Source organism: Leptinotarsa decemlineata, unplaced genomic scaffold, assembly GCF_025532065.1.
Source record: "Leptinotarsa decemlineata unplaced genomic scaffold, Ldec_3_MD MMD2_tig00026328_RagTag_RagTag, whole genome shotgun sequence".
NCBI lineage: Eukaryota > Metazoa > Arthropoda > Insecta > Coleoptera > Chrysomelidae > Leptinotarsa > Leptinotarsa decemlineata.
In genome coordinates, this window is record NW_027412688.1 from 10,680,652 (window position 1) to 10,706,979 (window position 26,328).

Below are 26,328 nucleotides of genomic sequence, written 5' to 3' on the forward strand. Positions count from 1 at the left end.
TGAATATTTTAATTTGTCCTGCCCACAGATGAAACTTTCAAGATGGCGACTGGGCGCCATCTTGGAAAAAAATTGAATGGAAAGGGGGTTCGTGTGACACATCTTTTTGAAGCTCTTGACAAATGCTTCACAACCCTAGAATATAATGTCCATATCTTCAAATGGCGGAACTTTTAATAATTGCCTGAATACATTGACATTTAACTACATAATATGAGGTAATAAGCTTGAGGTCAGTTCAGAAGATGCTCGAAATGGTTGCCTTGAACTTCTTGACATATGAACAGCCTATCCGATATTTCACGCCGAACATTTTCGAACACTGTTACGTCAATATCTTTACAAATATTTATTATTCTCTGTCGTATATCCAATATTGAAGCAGGTTCAGTTTCGCACACCTTTTGCTTCAAATAGCCCCATGAAAAAAGTCCAAAGCTGTCAAATCTGGCGAGCGGGCTGGCCATTCCGTAAGACCTCGACGGCCAATCCAACGACCGGGAAAAATAGTATCCAAATAGTATCTTACTTGTCTGGAGTTATGCGATAGTGCTCCATCTTGTTGGATTCGCTTCAACGATTTCAGTGATGAGAGGGTCAACAGTAGTTTTCAGCATATTCAAATACATTGATGGATGTAGCCGTTACTACGTGGTAGGAGATCATTATGAAAAAATTAATGAAAATTTCTGTTTTTTACCACTTTTAATTGTAACTAACGTTACTGCAGTTTCGTCCTATATGGACATTCTCAAACTTATACAATAAAGTTTATTGCAAAGAGAAATGAAAATTTCTAGTTCCCCAAAGTGGTATCAGTTGTTCAATGCATCTCACTATTTTGTCGGGTACCGCAAGGCATCTGACCAAATGCAAGATGAGCCCATACGAAATTTTATCAAATGCCTTACGGTAATCGATCCAGGCCATAGAGAGGTTGCGCTTGTATTGCATAGAGTCCTGGGTTACACATCTATCGATAAGCAGGTTCTCTTTACATCCAACGACTCCTCTCTTCGACCCTCTCTGCTCATATATCCGTTCGAACACTCGGTCAACTGCGGTGAGTATTCGTGTGTATAAGATGCTTGTAAACAACTTATAACACGAATTCAAGCATGTTATCGGTCTGTTATTCTTAGGAATCGACAAATCGACGAGGGATTATTATTATTATCATTCACTTTAATTGAAATAAGCGCCATTTGAATCAGTGCACTTTTAACAACGTAACAAATGTCGATTAATTCCGTAAGCATAAAAATCGCGTGCTGGGGATTCGACGAAGTCGACAAAAGCCGTTTTTGTCAGGTTCTGATTGGCGAAGGTTCTACCGATGGAAATTATGGGGAGTATAGTGGGTTATGCAGAACTTCAGCGCTCAATTCTTTTAATTTTCGGACGGTGATTCGTGAAACGTGCGAACGGACGTTATAGTGGTGCAGGATCGGACCTCTTATGTTGACCAGTGCCGACTGTTGGTGACCCAATTTTCGGTACATTTCAACGATTTTCTTACAAAAGTTACCATGCTCTTTTGTTGGTGGGTTTTCGTCTTTCAAAAGTGCTTGGATGGCTCATCAGTGTCCAACTACTGTCCTGAACGTCTTCTGTTGTCGTAGAGAATCCTTTTTTCATCAAAGGTACGATCCGATCCAAAGAAAAATAGTTTTTGTTGCGCAAAAGCAAAAAAGAACATATCTCGAAATGTGATAATTTCTGTCGATCGTCTAAATCGTGAGGCACCCACTTTTCGAGCTTTCTAACCTTTCCAATACGTTTTAAACCATTAAAAACCGCATAGGACCTGATAACTAGTTTTTCTGTCATCCCACACACCATTTGTGATGGGTCAGTCTCCACCAGGGCCCTCAAATCATTGTCCTGGGTTACTTTAGGTCAACCACTTTGGGGCTCATCTTCGAGGCTAAAATCGCCGGAACGAAATTTTGCAAACCAACATCGAACAGTGCGTTCATCAATACTATCATTGCCAAATATCTCGTAGATTTTTCTACCTGTTTAGGCAACGTTTTGGTTCAATTTGAATTCCTAAAGGAAAATTAGCCGAAAATTGCTTAAAGATATAAGCTGAAGAGGCAAAAAATTAAAATTTGTGAAAAAGCAGCATCAATGTATACAGTACAAAATTTGCTATCGTACAGTATTTACCACGACACAATAGAATAAGTATTTATTACATTGAAAAGGAGAAAACTTCTGGAACAAACTAATAATTAGTAATTGATAATTCTACCTATCAACAAGTGTGTCTGTTTGTCAACGTAATGCCTACTTATCATCAATTTTAAGATATGTCGGAAACGCAAACTTCCGATCATTTAGTTAAATTAAAATTATTCCATTTCAGGGTATTACCTAATTTACTGAAAGTGCGATGTGTAAATTTCGGAGCAGACGGAAAACAATAATTACATTATTGTCGTTGCATGAATCTATTAATTGACGAGATTGACGTTGATATGGTTCAAACACACTATCATACATACTTCCAGATTCCTAGCTAACTGGGATTATTATGGAGATGGGATTTTTTTTTATTCGATGACTAGAACGAAAAACGTGTTTGACATTGAACTATTCAAATTTTACTAGTTCATTTTTTTGTTTTTATTGCCCAATTACCAACTATATACGAATATTATATGCCCATGGCTAGTGAGTTATAACACGAATTATTACGATAACCAGGCATTCATAAGATGCACAATATATACAGTGCATTTCTTTAATGTCCCCCTTTAATTTTTTGAACAAGCCAACTCAAAAAATTGAAATTTGGGATAATGAAATTAATGCATGAATATTTTAATTTGTCCTGCCCACAGATGAAACTTTCAAGATGGCGACTGGGCGCCATCTGGGAAAAAAATTGAATGGAAAGGGGGTTCGTGTGACACATCTTTTTGAAGCTCTTGACAAATGCTTCACAACCCTAGAATATAATGTCCATATCTTCAAATGGCGGAACTTTTAATAATTGCCTGAATACATTGACATTTAACTACATAATATGAGGTAATAAGCTTGAGGTCAGTTCAGAAGATGCTCGAAATGGTTGCCTTGAACTTCTTGACATATGAACAGCCTATCCGATATTTCACGCCGAACATTTTCGAACACTGTTACGTCAATATCTTTACAAATATTTATTATTCTCTGTCGTATATCCAATATTGAAGCAGGTTCAGTTTCGCACACCTTTTGCTTCAAATAGCCCCATGAAAAAAGTCCAAAGCTGTCAAATCTGGCGAGCGGGCTGGCCATTCCGTAAGACCTCGACGGCCAATCCAACGACCGGGAAAAATAGTATCCAAATAGTATCTTACTTGTCTGGAGTTATGCGATAGTGCTCCATCTTGTTGGATTCGCTTCAACGATTTCAGTGATGAGAGGGTCAACAGTAGTTTTCAGCATATTCAAATACATTGATGGATGTAGCCGTTACTACGTGGTAGGAGATCATTATGAAAAAATTAATGAAAATTTCTGTTTTTTACCACTTTTAATTGTAACTAACGTTACTGCAGTTTCGTCCTATATGGACATTCTCAAACTTATACAATAAAGTTTATTGCAAAGAGAAATGAAAATTTCTATGTTTTTTACCACTTTTGATTGTAACTAACGTTACTGCAGTTTCGTCCAATATGGAAATTCTCAAACTTATACAATAAACTTTATTGTTAATGTTAGTTACAATTAAAAGAGGTAAAAAACATAGAAATTTTCATTTCTCCTTTCATTATTCAAATACAGTTCCCCTGTTAAATTTTGATCAATAAATAGAGGTCCTACAATATGGTTTCCCAATATTCCTGCCCAAAAGTTAATTTTATCTGGATATTGTCTCAGTAAAATGAGACACCTCACAAACATTCGCGACGAAATAAGTAGACTGTTCAGGATTTACTACCATCTCACCAAATATTTGCACTTGCTGTTCTTCCGGAATAGACGGATGACCTGGGGGCTTTTTGTTATGTACACTACTGGTAGTTGTGACTTTGGATACAACTTTCCTCAAATATTTTCTACAGATAAGAGAATTCGGAAAACGTAGAAATATCGATATTAATGTGTTTGTCTTCAGGAAATTATTAAATGTTCCGACATTTTGTAGTAGGTGAAGATATTGACTTCATATTCTAGGGTTGTGAAGTATTCGTCAGGAGATTTAAAGTGATCCGTCACACGACCCCCCTCCCTTTCCATTTAATTTTTCTTTCCCTGATGGCGCCCAGTCGCCATCTTGGAAGTTTTATCTCTCAATTTCACTTCAAATTGAAGTATTCATGCATTAATTTCATTAACCCAAATTTCAATTTTTTGAGTTGACCCCATCAAAAAATAAAAAGGGGGGACATTAAAGAAATGCACTGTATAATATGCAGTTGAGCTGCTGGAAAATAATTCCATATAAATCGAAAGATAAATAAATAAGTACTATTCTGATCATTCCCATATTGATTTCAACTTAAGAGCCATCAATAGACAGCTGTTTCAGCCTATTAGGCATCGTCAGTACCGGGCAGGCGGTCCTCGATTGGAGACAAAATGTGAATAACCAAGAAAAGTACTTGATGAAAATAACTGTGTAAACGCAAGCGAGATATAAGTGGAACCACCTATTGGTGTGACACCCAAGTCAACTTGCCAAGTTTTTATGTTAGTGTTGATGGTTTGACATTTGCGACAATTGCGGTAGCAGACATTTGGGAAGCTATGCTGGAATGTAATCGGAAAACGGTTCCACATGTTTCTATAAATGATATGAAATCGTTAACGCTATCATTGCCAAAGGATAGTGATGTTTCTGCAGCGCTTTGGTCATTGAGCGAAATTCGCTCAACAACATCATACAGTAATAATCTGAAATGTAGCAGAAAATCAGAATTTGGGGAAAAAAGGACAGCAACAATGTATAGAGTACACATTTCTCTATCGATTGACACAGTAGAATAAATATTCATTGGGATATGGAGCTACAAAATCACATGACATTGAAACGAACAAAACTTTTGTAACAACCTAACGCCATGTAGATGTTTATTTATTATTCTTCCTCAAAGGTAACCTCTTGATCTCCTTATCTAGTTTTCGCGAGGGTCATATATTTTTCCGCGTGTCACATGTTTCAATTAAAATACAATTTATCAAGTCTTTCAATTACTCATGTACTCTATGTTGTTTGGTTATCATGTACATAATTGAAAGTCAATTCATTTATACAGATCAATATGAGTAAAATGTCGTTAAATTCAGTAATTTCGTGAGTCAGGTTACACTGTATTTGTAGTCTTTCGTTTAGGTATTTCCAGCAGTTTAAAGATTTTTTCTCTCCATGACATTTTATTTATAACTCTGAGATAGATTAGATTAACATTTGTAGAAGAGGAGAAGCCTTTTATAGAAATTCCTTTTGAATATTTTTCAAATAGAAGGTGACAGTCATACTTGAAAATAAAATACTCATCAAACGACTGTATAACATTTAAGAGCGCGTTCAGCAGCTAATTTAGGAAAACAAGTTCTAGTAAAAGGTCAGCATTTTTTCAAGATACAGAGTACTGAACTTTCTTAAAAAAATATTTTTTGTAAGTGGCGGTGAGTGGTCAATTCCAACAGTTTTTGTAAATATATCTTTTCTTAAAATTGCTTAGTTCATGACTCATTTACATAGCAATAAGAAAATTAACTAATGCGTGATCGAGGGATGTGCAATAAAGTGGTTTTTATTTTTTTCTGGGAAACAAAGTGATCCACGAAAACAAATTAGGGAATGATAGAAGTTTTATTGTCAGATTGTTTCCCAACAAAAATCAAATGTTATAATAATCTGTATCTGATTAGGGTAAAGGAACTTCTTATTACTGAAAATAACATTGCCAAATTTCATTAAAATCGAATAAGGTATTTTTAAAGGACAAAACACAAGCACTACAGAAAAACCTTAAGGCGCTCTAAGAGCCGTTGCCTGTACTAAAGTAGCGATTCACGTTGGATTTGAATAGTTGGAGATTAAATTCATTTGGAAAAACGTTATCAGGAAGTTCATTCCAAATACACGCAATTCTCCAAATGAAAGAGTGAAGTTCGAGGTGTACTGAGTTGAACCTCAAATCGATGAGCTGTCACAGTCCGTCGCGTATTTCTGATATGTACCGCTCTTGGTGGAATCAAATGTGCCAAGTCACTTGAACATTTCCCGTGAAAGTATCTATAAAAGAGAGACAAATCTCCAACCTCTCTTCGATGTTCCAGGCTATCAACCGAGTATGCTTAGGGGCGGAGCTCCATACATGTGAACAATACTCCAAAGATGGTCTGATCTGAGCTTTGCAAAGCATCAAAATTTCCCGATTGTTTGAAGGTGATTGACAATGTTTCGTGATGAATTTCACTAGTTCGGACTTCCATTGTCTATTATATAAAATGATTTGAAATCCCTGAAACAAGTAAAAAAGTAAAAAAGAATAATTAAAAAAAGAGAATAGTGAAAATTTCCCGAGGTGTGTACAGTTTTCTGGTTCTAAACAGTGTTCCAAGCTTCTGAGAAGCAGTCTTTGAAATTCTAGCAACATGATTGTGCCAAGACATATTGGTGTCCATTTTAACCCCCAACAGGAGGCGGAATTGTCTGACCTGACATTATATCCGGTTTGGAGACATTTATCTTTTAGGGAAAAACCGATGCCTGTTTTTGTGTGACACTAAATTGAACCTGGTTATTTTCACCCCAATTCGAAATCACTCCTAGATCCTCATTAAGACATGCAACCTCATGTTGCCGGCGAAGATGTGCCTCCGCAGCGGATGTCCTGGGATCCAAATATAATGACGAGATAAGTGCGGGCTGTCCTCAGCAAAGCAATATATTGGATTCATGGTTTTTTCCAATCAGTCGTTGATATACAATAATTATTCGAGAGATATCCATCGACGGCCACTTGCAGGAAACGTTCTTTCAGCATCAGCAAACCCTCATGCAACACACAGTCAAGACCTTTGAAATATCAAGCGCAACAGCTCTTGATATTTTCAATAATAATAAAAAAAATTACTTACTTTTAGAGAAATTATATACCTTGTATCCATAAAACAATATTTTCTCGGATCAATGTTCATATGAACTTTTTCCATATAATAATCAATTCGGAAACACCCTGTATATTCGTAGCGAAACTTTCCACGAAAAAAAAAAATACCCAGTGTACCAATATCTAGGCGGGTTGGCTGTCCTTGTTCATCTTTCACTGCCTGAACCTCTGTGCATGCTGTTTTTGGCGAGTGCATGGCTTGGAATGTGGGGCCATCGGATGCCTGCTTCCACGTAGCCCCGCTGGATACAGGAATGACAGAATCACTTGTGGTTCTGTTATTCCCTAACTGAATGGCATCCCAACGATGGCTTAATCCTGAGGTGTATCCGTGCTGAGAGGATGAATGACACTGAGCCTATCAGCTGTCTTTACGAAACCTTTGAGATACCGGGCGCCCTTTTGTCGTAGCATCGCCTTGTCACGGTAATGCGGGGCTCTGCCGTGATTGACCCTCTTTCCCTAGCTACTCGTGGAACTTTCATGGACAGAGTAAACTTAAAAATTCTTTCTGACGCTGAGTCTACAGAGGAGATGGATGTCGAGGTTACGACTCCAACTGACCTTCCTGTAAATTTAGATCAGGAGCGAGAGCTTCTCAACTCTCCAACTCCTGATCCAATAACAGAACCTAAAAAAACATTTGGTGGTGCAGCTAAGAAACGACTGAGTCGGCTCTTCAAGAGAGGGGTACCTTAGGAACCTCGCGAAAGGCCCTGCAGCTTGTGCCAGAAACCTACATACCCATCAGACAACTGCGGTAGACGAAGGTATTGAAGACATAATTCTGGCAGGCCATGATGAATCCCTCAGTTCTCGATTTCAGCTCACTCCACCTGTAGAAAGCAAAAGTCAGGCGCTTTGATAAGCCAAGGTTTTCAATGTTATTGAAGAAGACCTCATGCATTGGCTTATCCTTGTGTTGCCGCAGAAGTAAAGTGATATCCGCGGCTTTTATATGGGCCTTTTGCTGGACAAGTTTCAACTGACAGAGCTGTGATCAACTGAAACAGTGTCAAAAACTAAATCGAGTTCACCAGCTGCCCCAAAGAGAAATGCTTCAATTCCTGCTTTCTCATAGTCGCGGACCATGCAGAGAAGGGTATTTGATCTCCTGACGACTTTACAGGCTCCATCCAGTACTGTTTTATCATATAGACACTCCAAACTCAAAAGTCCGCAGCCTCCTTGTCGTAGGGGAAGTACAGTCGTGGAACGGACGATTTGAGAAGCAAACTTCTATGAAAATGCATTATTTCTCGGGTCTTTAAGTAGAGTTGACGAAATTCTAAAGTCCACTTCACTACTCCAAACGAGTAGAGTAAGATTGGAACGGCAAGCATATTCCTTTCAGCAACTTTGTTCTTCCCCAACAGTTCCGTTGACTAAATCCTGTCGGAATTTGTGCATCATCATTATTATTATTATCAGCATTATCATCAAGGCGATATATGTATTGTAGTATGTATGTAATTCCATTAGTGATCAATGAATCATTTGAAATATTATTAATTGATAATCATCTTTATCGGCACAAAAGGTTTCGGATGTGCTATTATCTACGGCTCAGTTGAAAAAAAGAATTTCATTTTCGGGAATTCCTTAGGTTGATTTGATCACGTTATTGATAATTGATGTTTCATTTCGATAATGCTAATGCGACAATAATTTTGTTGTGTTTACTTTTTCAGTCCTTGAAATTTACTGAATGCGATAATAATATTGTTGCTAAGCCTTATCGAAATCCGAATTCTAACACTGTTTATGAAATATGGATATTATCTTACCAATTACGATTCTCTCTTTAATCAGTTCCATAAAAGCAAATACTGAGATTCTTAAGGACTTCCCACAAACGCCATTTTATAATCCGTTCTTCAAATATGATACATTTCACTTTGATGGTCGATAAGAACTATAATAATAATATTGAATCAGCTGAGGTGGGGGTTAAGTCCTTCTGAAAAATTCCATACTTGTCATTCCTTACAACGGATTCAAAATCCTCGAGATGTAAGTCGACACCAGTGTCTTGTCATCTCATTGAAGGGCCAAAAATGATTATATTATCATTTTCGATCCTAAACTTTAGTTTACTGACAGTATAAATAAATAATAGTCCGAAACTTCTTACGGCTGCCGGCTGGTTAGTAACAACCTCCAATCTAGTCCAATCTACCATGGGAGGTTTGCAATCGGTGGGATACCACATGCTTATCAAAGCGGTACGGGCATGTCATCAACTGTGGTCTTCAATTTAAGGCTGAATGAAATAGTCCAACTTTTACACGTATAGCTAGAGAATAATGTGTATTATTCATTCCGTTATCTATAATAAACTTGTGTTGTTCTAACCAGATCGCCGTCTAGATCTTGTTTACGCAAGACTCTTACTCCTGAACCTGAAAACGGATTGACGTATTTGACAATACAATTAAACCGTTTAGTAAATAAGCAATGATGCTGGTGATGATGTTTTTGGATGGCAACAAAAAATTACATGATTGCCCATTCGAATCTTTGGGTGGAAAATGATTCGAGGACATCAACATGCAGAAGTCATCGGTCATTTGAAAACGTCTATTTACAACAACCATCAGGGCACTCCTATCAATACTATATAAGTAATAAACATAATAACTCCACTTGCCTGAAGATCTGGAAAATTTTTAATCAACTCTTGTAACATCCTAGTTATTGAATCATATAAATCATTTCAATGCATGCTAGTTCACCCTGTCTTTTTTCTTTGTGTAGCTGTTATTTTTTCAATTCCAAACATCACTGACAGTTTTGCAAATCAACCTTAAAAGCTCAGAAATTTACCTCAAAACCTGCTTTGAAATTCTCCAACCACTAATTTCACCGTCGAGAAATTGTAAAAAAATCATTCCGCAAAACTTGGTACAATTATTCAGCTGAAGAACTTTAAGAACTCCCTTAGCTGTGTATTTCATCTCTGACAAAGATTTTTCTGTCTTTCACGGAGTCCGTATTTCCCTTTTTTAATCAACGGCACATACTGCTCCACCGAAAGATTTGAGGCAGCTTTGCTTCCACTAAAAGTGGCATTGAAATTATCTATCAGGTTTGTTGATGCTTATAACGGTTCTAGATCTACTGGAAATTCAAAAAGAATTCGAAATATTTAAGTTTAGACTATTGTTAATAATACTTCGTAATGAATCGTAGTTCCATTTTACGTGAACCACGGGATTGGATGTATGTTATTGGTATTAAGACATACGTTGAAATTATAGAGCAAAGACTCCTGAATACCAGATCTTCCTTATTTCATAAAAACTGAAAGTTTATCAGCGATGGTTGAGGTAGGGAACGATGGACTACTATGAAGGTTGGGTCACCGTTGTTTTGGCAGATAACAACTAATTAAAGTGTGAAAACTTGTCGCCGAATACCCTTCAACTTTAATAAGTTGTAACTATGCTTACGTTATAGTATGAAAACTGACTTTTTCACTTTTTTACATATGCTCTTTGGATAGCTAGAAGAGGATACTCGTATATCCTCAGTAGCTGAACAGTTTCGACACATGTAACGCCTGGCCAGAGATAGTCCGAGCGCAAGACAATGAGATAGTTATGTGGTTAATTTTTCTTTTCTAATACAACCCGAACTTTCAGTTTTCTTATCAACTACGTATCCTAGCGAAAATTCTCTGCATTCTTAGATAAAAGCCGGTTAATTAGAATGAGTGGTTAGTTATCCGCTATGTGAACGTTAGTTCGATTCCAACTGTGGAATTTTCGATTTTCACTGCGTATCGTCGGATTCGTGCTAGGAACCGCACGTTAAACGGTGGGACCTCGCTAGTTCTACTTAGTTCGCAAAAGTTTCAACTTCGAGTTGAGTTTTCTTTAGAAAGGGGGAGGCAACTGGTTGCCAAACAGGACTGCAACACTCTTCTGAACGCTCGTTTCCCCAACCAACTTGGCATCTTCAGGAGATGTAGTAAACTATGTACTTGTTTTGGATTTATCCTACACCAGAGGTTCTGTTCTCTTTCATAAAAACATATTACCGTAACAACCACATTGCATTACATTACAACAGTCAAATTTTGAACTTCCGAAAATAAAAATCAATTATTTCTGGTCATTTGTTCACATTTCGACCTTCAAACATATTTTAAAGATATCAAATATCAAGGAAATTCGTCCGAATTGCGAAAAATTTCCAAACATTACTTCTTTCTTTAATTAAGCGCTTCCTATCTCTAAATATATATATATTTCAAAGATGACTGACTGACATAGTGATCTATCAACGCACATCCCAAACCACTGGACGGATCGGGCTGAAATTTGGCATGCAGGTAGATGTTATGACGTAGGAATCCGCTAAGAAAGGATTTTGATCAATTCTACCCCCAAGGGGATAAAATAGGGGATGAAAGTCCGTATAAAACTTTGTCAATTTTAAACCGATCGGGGTGAGACTTTGCATGCATAAAGCTACTATGACGTAGGCATCCCCTAAGAAAGGATTTTGATAAATTCCACCCCTAAGGGGATAAAATAAGGGATGATGGAGGATGTAAATGTATTAGTTTGAACCTATCAGTACCTAATGGAACGAATAAATTAAGACGAACAAAACAATTTTTAGTTCTAAATATTGCCAATAGATGGCGTTAGTAGTATTTTGAAACGCGATATTGTTGGGTTTTCACTGAGTTACATATACCCGATGATGAGTGGCCGCCGTATCTGATAGTACATACTATACATAAATATTTCTGGCGGATTATATTTGACGATTTTGGCTGTTCTTTTCTTGGTATATTTTGGATTGCATTTGCTTTGTTTCGGTATAGTAGTTTTGGTTATAGTATGGATTATGTTGACTTTGAGGATCGCTGTGGTTTGTGACTCATTCGCATACACCTGTGACTTAAGATAACCACACAAGATAAAATCCAACGGGTCAAATCGCACGATTTCGGTGGCCAGTTCACATCATCCCCACGTGAGATGACCATGGCCTGAAATCGCTTGTGCAGAATATCCAATGTGGCATGAGCTGTGTGGCACGTAGCGCCGTTCTGATGAAACCACATGCCGTTGGTGCCAGATCATTCAATTCAGGTCAAAAAAAGTTGGTTTTCATCGACCTATAGTGCTCGCCATATACAGTGATGGCCTGCCCAACGTTGTTCAGGATAAATTGGACGTTCTTGAGTCTCAAGTGGATTGGTATCATTCCAAATTCGACAATTTGACTCGTCAACCCTCTTTTATTGTATATCAATGACTTATTGGAAAAAACGAAGAATCCAATATATTGCTTTGCTGACGACAGCATACTTAACTTGTCATACCATTTGGATTCCATAACATCTGCTACGGATGCACATTTTCACCGGCAGCAGGAGGTTGCATATAATAATAGGATGTATAAGTGATTTCGAATTGGGGGAAACTAACCAGGTTCAATTCAATACAATGTAATTCAAACCCAGGCATCGATTTTCTCCAAACTCCGAACTAGACATAACAATGTCAGGACAGACAATTCCGCTTTCTGCTTCGATAAGTTTGTTAGGAGTTGAAATGGGCACTAATATGTCTTGGCACAATCATGTTCCTGAATTGCAAAGGCTGCTCCTCAAAAGCTTGGAACACTGTTCCGAATCAGAAGACTGTAAACACCTCAGCAACTTTTGATGCTTTATAAAGCTCACTTCAGATCTTCTTTGGAGTATTGTTCTCATGTATGGAGCTCCGCCCCTGAGCATACCCTGAAGCTGCTGGATTCCATCCAGAAAAGAGCCATCCGCCTGATTGGAGACTCGAACATCACTTGCAACCTTGATAGTCTGGAACATCGAAGAAAGTTTGGAGTATCATCTCTCTTCCATAGATACTTTCACGGGAAGTGTTCAAATGACTTGGCACATTCAATTCCACCATGAGGTTCAACTCAGTACACCTTGAACTTCACTGTTTGAGAACTCTTCCATTTGGAGAACTGCGTTTATGAATTTAATCTTCTGCGATTCAAATCCAGTGTGAATCGCTACTTTCGCACAGGCACCGCTCTTAGAGCGCCTCAAGGATTTTCCTGTGGTACTGTTTTGTCCTTAAAAAAAATTTTATAAAGTAATGAAGGTCTGACATTCACAGACTCTTACACTAATATGGGTAATAATGATATCGAGAGAAATTATTTACGATATCGTACTATAAGATGCGAACATATATTGAGTTATTGAAATAGATATTGTTGATTGAATTCTTATATGATTACGTTTTGTCATGCAGAAATGAGATAATTAACCTTGGTTACAAATGAATACAGAAGGTTAAATGATAAATAGAGTAAATTGATAACCGTTTGAAAAGATTTAAGTATTCATTCACTAAAAGAGGACACGGTATTTTTCCCTGCTTCCTAGAACCTAGATCGTATAGTTGATGCAAAAGATATGCAATTTACGCACTAACTCATCAGGGTGAACTAAAATTTCGCCCTTTCCACACTAGTATAAAGTTGTCCATTACAATCTTCATTTTTTTCAACTGTGGAAAGTGAAAATTTTCCAAAAAGTCCATAAAAATCTCCTATCCTTCACAAAAAGTGAAGTGTGATAAAAGCATATATCGTTATTGTAGCTGGCGAGACGTTGAAAAAAATGTTCAACTGACTGGTTTATTTATACCTATTTGAAACTTGTATTTACATTTGCAATATCGGTAAACATTTTACAAATAATTATGATATGCATGATTTGAACAATTAGAATAACCTAACAAAATTTTCAGTCACATATAAGCCCTCCAATAATGATAACCTCACTTTCAATTAAACGGTTTTATTCAGCTTGCTCTGTTTGTTTATTTATTTGTTTGGGTCAAATTTAGTTATTGATGTTTGACCCGCTTCCTGTTGACATATTGATCTAATATTCGATACACACATTTAGTTTTGATGACAATACAATTTGAAAAATTCTGTATCATTGTAAATTCAAAATGGCCGAAGCTACAAAATGGCGGATAACATATTTTTTCACAACTACCTCAAAATTGGTATCAAATGACAGGGCTTGACTAGTAGAATAGTAGTACACTTTGAAAAAAATACAATACTTGTAATACTGAGGCACTATATGAACTAAATAGAATGAGAAGAATTGAGTAACAAAATTAGAAACTAAAAACTTGAAAATAAAATAAGTAAAAAAAATATGTAAACGGTTTTATTGAAAAAAAGATAATAATGATGTAGATAATGTACTAAAAACTAAAAAATAATTCGGACGGTCCTAGGTAGCAGTCATCACACCATTTTCCCCAGCAATCTACGGTATTGATCAGATAAAAATGAAATAAAATAGTTGAGCGTAGTATTTATACTATACAGATTGTAACTGAATAAGTGTAAAACATTTAAGGAGGTGAGGTTTCATATAAAGAAACTTCATTGGAGCATCCCTTGTTTAGATACAGCCACTTAAAGGGGGTACATAAAATTTGTATAACACTTTTTTTCACAAGCACTGCAAAAGTTACAATATTGAAATTATCCTGACGTTTTGTACTACCAAAAAGACACTTAGCCAGTAATTTATTTGGTTTTCCCCATGGTTGTAAGGGGTGGAAAACGCAACCCCTAAAATTTATTTCCAATGTAACTTTTTGTCTTATTATTTGTTTACCATTTAAAAATGTATTTCCGATAGCCTGTTTCATTCTAAACAAAAAATGTCTCCTGGGTTTTTTGCCCAAAATAAACCAGTTCGCAGCAAAAAAATATTTTACAAACAACTACAGAGATAAATGCGATAGTGACAATTAAATTGGTATGACGCTGTCAGGTTGTGAATTTTCGAAATTGAATTATTACTTATTGTAATAATTGTCTTTATTAGCGATCACTTGTGCCTGAAGGATGGCATCAACGTCGCTGAGAGGCAAAACTCCTGTATATATCGAAACGAGATATTTGATGAATTGAGTCAAAATTATTCGAGCAAGAGTTAGAGAAGTAAAACTACTCGCCTGAAAACGTGGAATCTATCAACAAAACTGTTTTTTCATTAACCAGCTGGCGCCTTTTCCGGAAGACAACCTTCAAAGGTCGAAAATTTTGCAAGTTAAAGATTAATCAAGTCATAACTTTGAACGTGCGGTTTCTAGCAGGATGCATGGTATGTTGCTTGAGGAGGATGAATCTGTGAACATGGTACATGTGGGCTCTGGTGTAAAAAGTGAAGTAGGACGAGTTGGGATAGGATGGGCAGGAATATATGAGAATGAAAGGAAAACAGGAAGAGAATGGGATCCTGGAAGAGAATGGGTTGAATGGAGAAGAGTTGACAGCCAATGAAAAAGCGCTCGAGCTATGGCCGCTCGATGTGGGCTTCAAAATAGTTGACTTTGCTGTGGCTGTAGAAATAATGAAGAAGATAATAAAATAACCAAAGGGTGTTAAGAATGCAGAGAATAATGAAAAGAGGGAGCGCAGACCTGGAGAAAAGTGCATAACATTTAGAATGAAGGAAACAGGAGAACACGTCTGGAAAGTGGGAGAGGAACGAAGAAAGATCGGGAGACATAGGCGACTGAAAGTGAAATAATATAAGAGAACAGAGAAAAAGTATCAAGAGTAGAGTTGTTGATGAATGGTAGACTGAATAGAATGGAGGAACTACTGTTCATCATTGACGCTGTGATATGATCACCCTAACGAGAAATGCTATTCAGCTGATGCTGGGATATGTAAATTTCTCGATTTCCTGGCAAGTTTTGCTAAAGACTTGTTTAACAAACAAAAATGGAGGTTTTTTAACAACTTCAGAAATAATTCTATGAGTTTTCCTTGAAAATAAATTGTTTTTTGTTAACATTACGTTGAAACTTTCAATTTAACAGAAAAAAAAACAACTTTAAACAAACTATGACTGCGTTTGTATTGAATCTACAAAATCTATAATCCATAAACCCACATTTTTTTTAAAAGCTACATTTTTACTAAGAATTATTTATTTCTATAAAATACTCAAAACTTTCTCTCGCGAATAAGTCGAAAAATATTCACTTTCAGAAATAACTTTATAGAATAAAAGTTGCTTAGAATTAGTCAGTCTATGCATTCTTTGACTTATTTTTAATGAAACATTTTCATCCCTGAGAAGGGATGACCCTACCCTCAGGGTAAAAGCAATCGCCGGTAACGGATCAACTTTGAAGTAGAGAATAAAAACCTAAAACCAAATTTTCATGAACGACGGTGCTGTTCAGCAAAATTAAATTGTCATTGACTGAATTTAGGTTTTTTCACGCGGTAGGCATACAGAATCCTGAGCTATTTGCAGCTAAGTCCAAAATACAATAGCAACATTTTAAAATCGATGCAATATATCATTACCAAGGTAAAGACTGCGTGATTGTCGCAAGCTAGTGTCACGTCACAAGATATGTTCCATTGTCGGTACAGCGTCCCAACTAAGTCTGAACTGTTGTGGAGCGAAGCATTTAATATATTAAGGTTAGAATGAAGATAGGACTGGAAAAGTTGTATTCAGTCAGACACAAGTAATTTGAAACAAATGAGTTTATCCATGATTATGGAATGCTTCTATAAGAATACGGATTGAGTTTTTTATCGAAACCGTTTCTGAAATTCAATTATTCATATTTGAATTTTTGCAGCAATGATAAATAAAATTGAAGGGATACATTTTGAACGTATATTTGTAAGGCTCTGTTAACTTTGTCATTATGGGTCACAGTTACAAATAATTAATTTGATGGATTTCGGGTTGAATAATTAAACCCATTCATATACTTTACATAACTTTTTGGGACTTCTTTATCCCACATACTTTTGCAACATAAACAGATGAATGAAAAAACAAAAAATAATTTAACTTTCATATCACTTAAACAAAAAAGTCTCAGACCAATGGCGATTCCTAAACAGCTCTGCATTTAATATATCTGATGACGTCACGTCCAGTTTCGCTAAATCCCTATTTTGAGGCTGTATTGTGAAACATCAGATGTCCACAGTAATTTTTTTTTTCAGTATTCTTCAAATTACATTTTTGGAATAGAAAAAGTGAAAATTACTCTATTATTTCAGAAATCCGTCTGCCTTTTAAATGGATACTTACTGCCTCTCAAGACAATATTTTATCTTACATGTTTGAATGTGGTTTTTGATGTTTTTCATTGCTGAATATTGGAGATCAAAAATATTATATGCGAAGAAAATAAACACTAATGAAATGTGAGAAAGTAAAAGAATGCTTATTTGTAAAGGAATCAAATTATTTTGACTTGAAATTGAAATTATTATTGATATATGAGTTAGAAACACCTTTAAGTAGGTACCATTTCAGTACTAAACAAAGAATATAGATTAGATTTTTTTTTTATTTTTTTGAACCAAACTATTTCATTGTATTCGGTTAACGAAGAATAATTATTTCATTTCATTATTTCATTTATATAGAAATTCATTTGATATATAACACGGTTGTCAAACTTTTGAGGGGATTCATTTTTTCTCCATTCAAAAGAGGAGTTATAAATGGGAACCATCCCAATTTTGTAAAAAACAATTAATAAAAAGTCATTATAAGTAGGTGTCATTCAAGTTTTGGTTCAAATAATCTCAACTCAGATTTACATGGAAAGTTTAGTTTTAATTCAACGCCGGCTTCGAAATATATTTGAAATATTATCTAATTATTGAAAAAACGTACTTTTTGTATGATAGAGTTCAGATTATTTCACTGCAGGTCAAATAGGTGAAGGAAGATTTTTTTGTCATTTCAAAATACGCCTGTCCGTGTTTGCATTTATGAATACATTTATATAATTTATAGTATAATCAAAAAATTCCGTTCCGCCTACATTCACTTCAAAAATATTTTCGGCTTACCCAATAACATTGTGATTCAACTTCAGGTTCTCAATTGTCATATTAAGCTCGCTGAACGACCGATAATTGAGATCTTCTAATGTCGAAGAGGCCAGTCTTAGAGTCACTTTGTCACCCGGTTGAAAGTGCCCCCTAGAGTGCTTATCACCTGTTGGAACGAAGACATCCTCTCGCAACTAATCGTAGTGATTTTGAAGGTGTCCAACCTGCAAGAACACGGCGAGATTTCCTTCCACATCGGACAGTGCTGCAATCCGGAAGAAACGCCGAGGATGGACAGGAGCAGGACCGACATATCGAATCCGAAATTTACCATCAGGTCACTTGTTTCACTTTATTTTAATCGAAGTCGGCTTCGCACATTCAACACTTTTTTGCTGTGATCCCGGAAATATTCGTTTGTTTGAATCAGACCTGACTGAACGGTAGCCTGTCAGTAACTGACTACTTGGTGGCTCCTAAATTTTCTTGACTGGAGCGCTCGTGATAAGTACGTACGGGGAAGAGTGGACAGGCGCCACAATATCCTATTTACAACGGTCATTCTGATCATATATTACTGAATCAGAACGTACGTCGAATCGGCAAAAATTGTGATAGATGGCGATGACGATATAATTTGAGACGTCAGTTCTTTAGGTATTTTCTCGTTGCTTTACAAGTCTGCGCGAAAGCGGAGACAGGCCACAGTTGTTATTTTTTATTTCTCTAACTTTCAACTCGGGATTATATTTTTCTGACATGTAACTCGAAAATTACCTACTACATTAATCTCGGAAAAACGAATACGAGCAAGTTGGAAAGTATGACAGGACCACGCTAGTTATTTTTTATTTTTTTCCCCATTTAAACTCAGAACAATATTTTTCCGACTTCTACGTCAGAACTTCCGATCTTCAACTCAAAAATTCCAATCTTTAACTGAGAATTTAAACGTTACGTAACTAAGCGGTGGTCATACGGAAACATGAAAAAGCCATGAAAGTTTTTTTTCTCTAATTTGAACTCAAAATTATATTTTCCCGACTTCTATCTCGGAACTTTCAATCTATAAAATGGAAAATTTCGATTTTAATTCAGAAATTGAACGTTACTTAACTAAACGGAAGCATAAAAGGGCCGAGATAAATATTTTTTTATTTTTTCCTTACTGGAACGCAGAATACTATTTTTCTGACTTTCAACTCTGAACTTCCGATCTTTAACTCCAAAATTCCGATTTTTTTAACTAAGAATTTATATGTTACGTAACTGAACGGCTTCATATGGAATCTTGAAAGGGTCACGCTAGTCAGGGCCGTCGCCATGGGGGATGGGGGGAGCCTCCCACTGCTTTTTCGACTTGGGAAAAGTTGGGAAATTTTGGGCCGTGAAAATAGAAAAAAATAATAGTAAAAAATGCATAAAAATTAAAAAAAAATAAAAATGAGCGAAAAGAAAGGGAGAGGTGATAAGAAAAGGGAAAGAACCAGGAGAAGGTTGGGATTTCCCAACATGCATAACTTGGAGATCCCATACGTTGAAATTCTGAGTTGTTTGAAAACTTCAAAAAAGGTTAATTTCTCCTAAGAGAACAGTCCTGAACAGTGCATAAATTTTGAAGTGACAATTTTACAAAATTCCCAACTTTTCGCTGTTTTTTCGACTTGGAAAAGTTAGGAAATTTCCGGCCGTGAAGATAGAAAAAATAATATTAGAAAACAATAAGCACAATATTATTTAAGTGTTGTTACCTTTCATTTGTATTGAATAATCCTATACATGGGGGATATGGTGGAAGACCAAGGACCTTGGTCCAAAGTAGAATAATTCCCATTATTATTTTTATAATTACCAAAATTTATTTTTGTTTGTGCATACCCTAACGGGCAATCTTTGGATAGCTAAGTAAAAAAATTAATATATTATAGTAGTAAATAATCCCTCGGCTTTCATTTTTTCGAAAGTTGGGAAATTTTGCTGGTGTATTTGGGAAAATTTGGATTCCCTCCATCCCTGATTATTCTTTTCGCTACGGCTCTGACGCTAGTTATTTGTCTTTTTTTATAGCGACTCAGTATTATATTTTTCCCACTTTTTATTCGGAACTATCGATCTTTCACTTCGAAATTACATTCTTCAACTCAGAATCAGACGTTACGCAACTGAACGGCGGGCATACGAAAGCATGAAAAGGCTGAAACTTAAAATAATATTCTTATGACTCCTATTTCGTAACTTCCGATCTTTAACTCAGAAATTCCAAACTTCAAATGAGAATTCAGACGTTTCGTAATATACTAATATACAGAAGCATAGAAGGGCCACAAAACTTTTTTTTTCATTTCAACTAGAAATTATATTTTTCTGAATTCTATCTCGTTAGTTCCGATCTATTACTCAGAATGTCCCATGTTCGACTCAGAATTTAGTCGTTACATCACCAAACGGCGGTCATATGGAAGCATGAAGGAGTCACGCTGGTTGTTTTTTATTTAATTTTTTTTATTGAAACTCAAAATATTTTTCCGACTTCTAATTCGGAACGTCCCTTCTTTAACTCGGAAATTCCCATCTTTTACTCAGAATTTAGACGTTTCATAACTCAACGGCGGTCATACGGAAGCATGAAAGGGTCACGCTAGTTATTATTCGACTTTCTTCTTTATTTAAACTCAGAATTGTTTTTTCCGAAATCTAATTCCGAAGTTCCAATCTTCAACTCAGAATTTAGTCGGTACGTAACTAAAAGGCGGTCAGAAGGAAGCATGAAAGGGGAAACTAGTTATTTTCTTTTTTTTATTGAAACTCAGAATTATATTTTTATGACTTCTAACTCGGAACTTCCGATCTTTAACTCAAAAAATCCAATCTTTAACTGAGACTTCAGACGTTACGTAACTAAACGGTGGTCATTCGGAAACAAGAAAATTTAAATCTTCAACTCAGAATTTACACACAACGTAACTAAACGGCATTATACGGAAGCATGAAAGGGCCACGCTGGATTTTTTTTTCAATATTTAAAATCAAAATTATGAGTTGATTAAGGCTTTCGCAGCCAAGATATTCGATGTTATAATCTACAGTGTAACCGAGATCAACAAGGCCATGAAACTGAAGACGTCTACATGTCAAACGGTTGTACGTGCGTTTCTACCGTACATCCCTAGGGTTACAGATAAAATCTGAAAAATCCTAAGGAAGCATAACATAACATAAAAACAATGCCCACCAGGAAAGTACAGCAAAACCTGTGATTTGCGAAAGACAAAAGAGTTCCACTATCAGCTGCTGGGGTATACCGTATACCAAGCACCTGGGGAAAAGTTTATATCGGTACCACCAAAAGATCCATGGTACAAGGTTGAATGAACATCGGGAAACTATAGATTAGGTCAAATAGAAAAATCGGCAGTAGCGGAACACGCGTTTAGTGAAGGAGATCATATGATACTGTTTGAAGATGTGAAAATACAACGGTCGGCTTGTACGGGAAGCCATAGAAATTCACAAACATACGAAAAACTCCAACAGAAAAGAGGAGGCGATAACGCTTAACCGGATTTGGAAACCCATACTAAAAGATGCTAAGGTGGCAGCAGTGCAACGCGATGTAACAGGTAATAACACTTCGGCCAAAGATGCTAAGGTGGTAGCAGTGCAATACAATGTAACAGGTAATAACACTTCGACCAATAACAACGCACCAATTAGAAAGGCGGGCTACCTTTGTCAACACAAATACAGCTTACGAACTAGAAATCACCAGTCATCGGTGAACCATCAGTAATCCAGGACGAGGATTTGAGAACCATCGTGGAGACTTATTCATCACAAATTGTGCGTAGGATGGCCGAAGCTCTCGTGAGGTTTTTAATGGTTTGAAACGTATTGAAAAGTCAAAGAGCTCGAAAAGTAGGTGCCACACGATTTGATAGATCGACAAAAAATACCACGTTTCGAGGTCTGTTCTTCTTTGCTTTTGCTCAACCAAAACGATCCGTTGAACTATAATATATCAGTAAATACTTATTCAATTAAATGATTAATTCCGTCAGCACAAAAATTGTGTGCTCGGGATTCGATGACGTCGACATAGGCCGCTTTTGCCTGGTCCTGATTGGCAATGATTCTACCGGTGAGAAAGTTATCGGAATGCTTGAAAATATTGTAGTCAGTTAGCTAGAGGTCTGGAGAGTACGGTTGGGGGGCAGAACTTTGACGCTCGATTCGTTCAATTTTCGGACGGTGATTTGTGAAACGTGCGGACGGGCGTTACTGTGGAGCAGGATCAAACATCTTCTGTTGACCATCAGTGTGGGCTGCTGCTCCTCACTCTGCTGTGATGGTTTGGCCCGGCTGCAGAAAGTTACAGTGAATTACACCAGCCGCTGACCACTATGCTGTTTTTTTGGTGGGTTCTCGCCTTTGAAAAGTGCCTGGGTAGCTCATCAGTGTCCAACTACCATCCTGAACGAACGTGTCCTGTTGTAAAGGATCCACTTTCGTTTTGGTTGCGCAAAAGCAGAGAAGAACAGACCTTGAAATGTGACCATTTCTTTCGATCGTTCAAATCGTGGGGCATCCATTTTTTTAAGCATTTTCGTCATTCCAATACGTTTTGAACCACTTAAAACCGCATGGGAGCTAATGCCGGACCTTCCACGCCCCGTTTATGGTAGATCAGTCTCCACCAGGATCTTCAAATCCTCGTCCTGGATTTCTGTGGGCCGTCCACTTCGGGGCTCGTCTTCGAGGTTGAAATCTCCGAAACGAAATTTCGCAATCCAACGTCGAACATTGAGTTCATTAACAATATCATTGCTAAATGCCTGGTTAATTTTTCGGTTTGTTTCGGTAGCGCTTTGGTTCAATTTGAATTCGTTGAGAAAAATTGTCCTTAACGACATCATACAGTAGTAATTAGTTGACAAGAGGTAAAAAACAGCATCAATGTAAAGAGTACAATATTCTCGATCGATCAGAATATACCACGATACAGTAAAATAAATATTTTTTGAGATGTGGAGCTACAAAAATGCATGACATTAAAACGGACAACACTTTTGAAACAACCTGGTATCACATAGTAATAAACATTTCAATAACCGGTAGTAAATATTCGCTTAAGGCTATCAACGATTTTTTCATAGTACGAGTCTTGCGTAGAACGCAGAGGAGAAATAAATATGATTTGATTTGGCCATTTTTCAAAAAAGTTCCACTTTTGCGGAATAAGAAGAACTAAACCTACATAAAATTTCTGAGTTTTGACAATGCGTGACATTATGTATTTGTTTTGTAATCAGTAACCTGTCATATGATATCAGATAGTCATTATATATTATATAAAAACGAAATTTCGACTTTTGATTTAAAAAAAAATATGTGGCCCTTCCGTACGAAAGTGACACTATACGTTTCTCCTTATTTTCCAATTGTTTTGTAAGCAATGAGTTTTGGATGTTTTCATACCAACCGTTGATGTCTCATTCAAGATAACTTTTGCAAAAAAACACATGCTGATTTAATGTAGCAGGAATCAATGATGTAAAAAAATAGACCGTGGAATCATTGAAATATTTCATAGTAATGAAAATTAATGAATGACAAGTATAAACATTCTTCAGATAATTAGATATTTTACTCGGTAACATCAGCGACGTGAAAGTGCCTTCTGGATTCTAGACATCTGATTGCATTCTTGTTAGGCTCCACACTTCATCGTTCTCGAGATTTATATCGGATTGATGATGGCGCCTGAAGAAGTTCATCGCAAATGAACCGATTCGCGATCACAGTGAACGTTTCCTTATTCACTATTCTTTTTCTGAACAGAAAAAATGAATGGAAAAATGGTGTATGAAATCCATCTGTTACTTGATTCCAAAAGGTACTTTTTGAAGAAATCAATTTTTGGAAATAGCTACTTATTATATTTTTGTGCAGATTTTTATTGAAAGATGTTTTGCTAAAAATAATTAACTTGTGATGCACTGTTTGGAACCTTTGGTGTGGTAATTAATATTACTAGAGTTTTATCCCAACACCAAACTGATATTTCTAACACCTCGACACGTGTTTCGATCACCAAGTGATCATCTTCAAGAGGAAGATTGAACTAAATATACATACAATGTTGTCCTTATTTATACCATAGATACCTCTGCTAGGTACCTGTGCCTTAATTGTATTAAATTAATTTTACAATGTTGCCTTATTTAATAGTCTGGTGAATCTGATAAATAAAACATTAATTCAACAAGCTGTATAGTATGCTATCAGGTATTGGTCCACCTTCGTTATTCATAATATTATGTTTACCCATTTCTACACTCTCATAGGCATCTAGATGCGTGTTGTTGTTAACTTGTCTAACTAATCTTAATGAACTTTTCTGAAGTTACTTAAGAAACAGAAAACAGTTCGTAAAAATAAATGAATATAAGAGTAACCGACAAATAACAATGTGTTGTGTTCCTCAAGGCACGGTTTTAGGACCTGTCCTTTTTTTGATTTACATTAATGATTTACTGAATACAAATCTTGATGGTGATCTATATTCATATGCAGATGACACTGTATATGTAGTGGATAGAGATAACTGGGATGGGATTATATCGAAGGCTGAAGTTGGCATGTCAATTTTGAAACATAACTTGAGTTATGACTTGCTCACACTCAATATCATGAAAACTAAATTCATGACATTTTCATGTAGTGAAAAATATCAACCAAAATTTAATGAAAAAAAATTCATAGTTCAAAATGTTTACAGAAACATTTTCAAAATTGCAATTGCACTCTTAAATTAAACAGAACCCCACAAATAAAATATTTGGGAATTTATATAGATTGTTGCCTGAAGTGGAAAAAACATTCACTTGAATTAACAAAAAAATTAAGAAAATGTCTTTATAAGTTCAGACTTCTGAAGAATATATTTGAAGTAAAAACAATATTGATGTTTTATCATGCATTATTTTCCAATAATATGACCTACGGAATCATAGCCTGCGGTGGTGCATATGAAAATTCGTTAAAAGTCTATTAATAAATATGCAATAAAAATAATTTTTGAAATACCTTTCAGATTTCCATCGAAAGTTTTATTCAGAAAATATTTCATTTTAAATATCAGAAAAATATTTTACAAAATCAGTACCATCTATATAAAAAACATTTTGCAAATACTGACATACTAGAAAATCAGTATGATACAAGATCAAAGACCAATAAATGCTTCCAAATTGCTAAGTGAAATCTATATTTAATGCAACAACACTGCATATGTATTGGTTGTAAAATTTACAATATAATTCCACAAAAAATTAAAAAGTTGAGAACAACAGCATTTAAAAAAACATTACACAATTGGATATTAAATAATAGTGAAAAAATTGAAAATGTGCTCACATTGAAATAATTCAGTTCAACAGATAATTTATTTCACCCTCATTCATAATAAAATACTATTATTGATACTTTTTTTTTCTATATATTGTTTCATGAACAATATTTATTAACAGTTAACATTATCTTTATTTTTCAACTAACCCAGTCAAACACAAGTGTTTACACTTAGTAGACTGTACTGAAATATTATACATGTAATTACAATTTTTTAATATTTATAGACATTCTTTTGATATTGTATGTTTGTTAATAAATTTGAATTTGAACTTAAGTCTATGGAATGGTTTTGTTGCAAAATATGATGGGCGACTGCTGATTTCTCTGGTTTTCCATGTTTTAGGTGTGCTACGTGTTTCTTATATCTCATTCTAATATATCTTCTAGTCTAAACATTCGATTTTTTGTTATCAAATATCGCAAAAACATCATTCACATACTTCAGTCATATCCTAGGGAAATACTTTTCTTTAGTTTCCATTTCGAATTTGCGCATGAACACGTTTGCCAGGTAGGGGGACAAAGAGTTACTCATAGCCGTTCCCTACTAAAAACAAGAAAACAATCGAAACTGTTTCCAGGTAGTAGGTTTCTTTTATGAACAACAGGAGGGAACGGCTATGGGTAACCCCTTGACCCCCTATACCTGGTAAACCTGTTCATGAGCAAATTCGAAATGGAAGTTAACCTTTTGAATATTTTTTTCAGGAATTTCAAATCAATTTATATTATATTAGACAATGGAAGTCAGAACTGATGAAATATGAAATGGAAGTCATTCCTTAGGATATGTCGATGATGTTTTTGCGATATTCGATAATAAAAAATTGAATATTGAAGATTTTGTTTCCTTTTTGAATAACAGATTTCCGTCAATAAAACTCACGTATCTATGAGT

General features: G+C 35.8%; 1 protein-coding gene across 1 annotated transcript in view; it reads right to left on the reverse strand.

The window, feature by feature from the left end:
* ltl (leucine-rich repeat-containing larval translucida) overlaps nt 1–18,554 on the reverse strand; it is a 51,697-nt gene extending 33,143 nt beyond the window's left edge. Inside the window, 2 exon segments of the mRNA XM_023163127.2 lie at nt 18,036–18,168; nt 18,171–18,554. Coding sequence (XP_023018895.2) covers nt 18,036–18,168; nt 18,171–18,351 — 314 coding nt within the window. The 5' untranslated portion in view covers nt 18,352–18,554.
* Nucleotides 18,555–26,328: the final 7,774 nt, after the last annotated feature.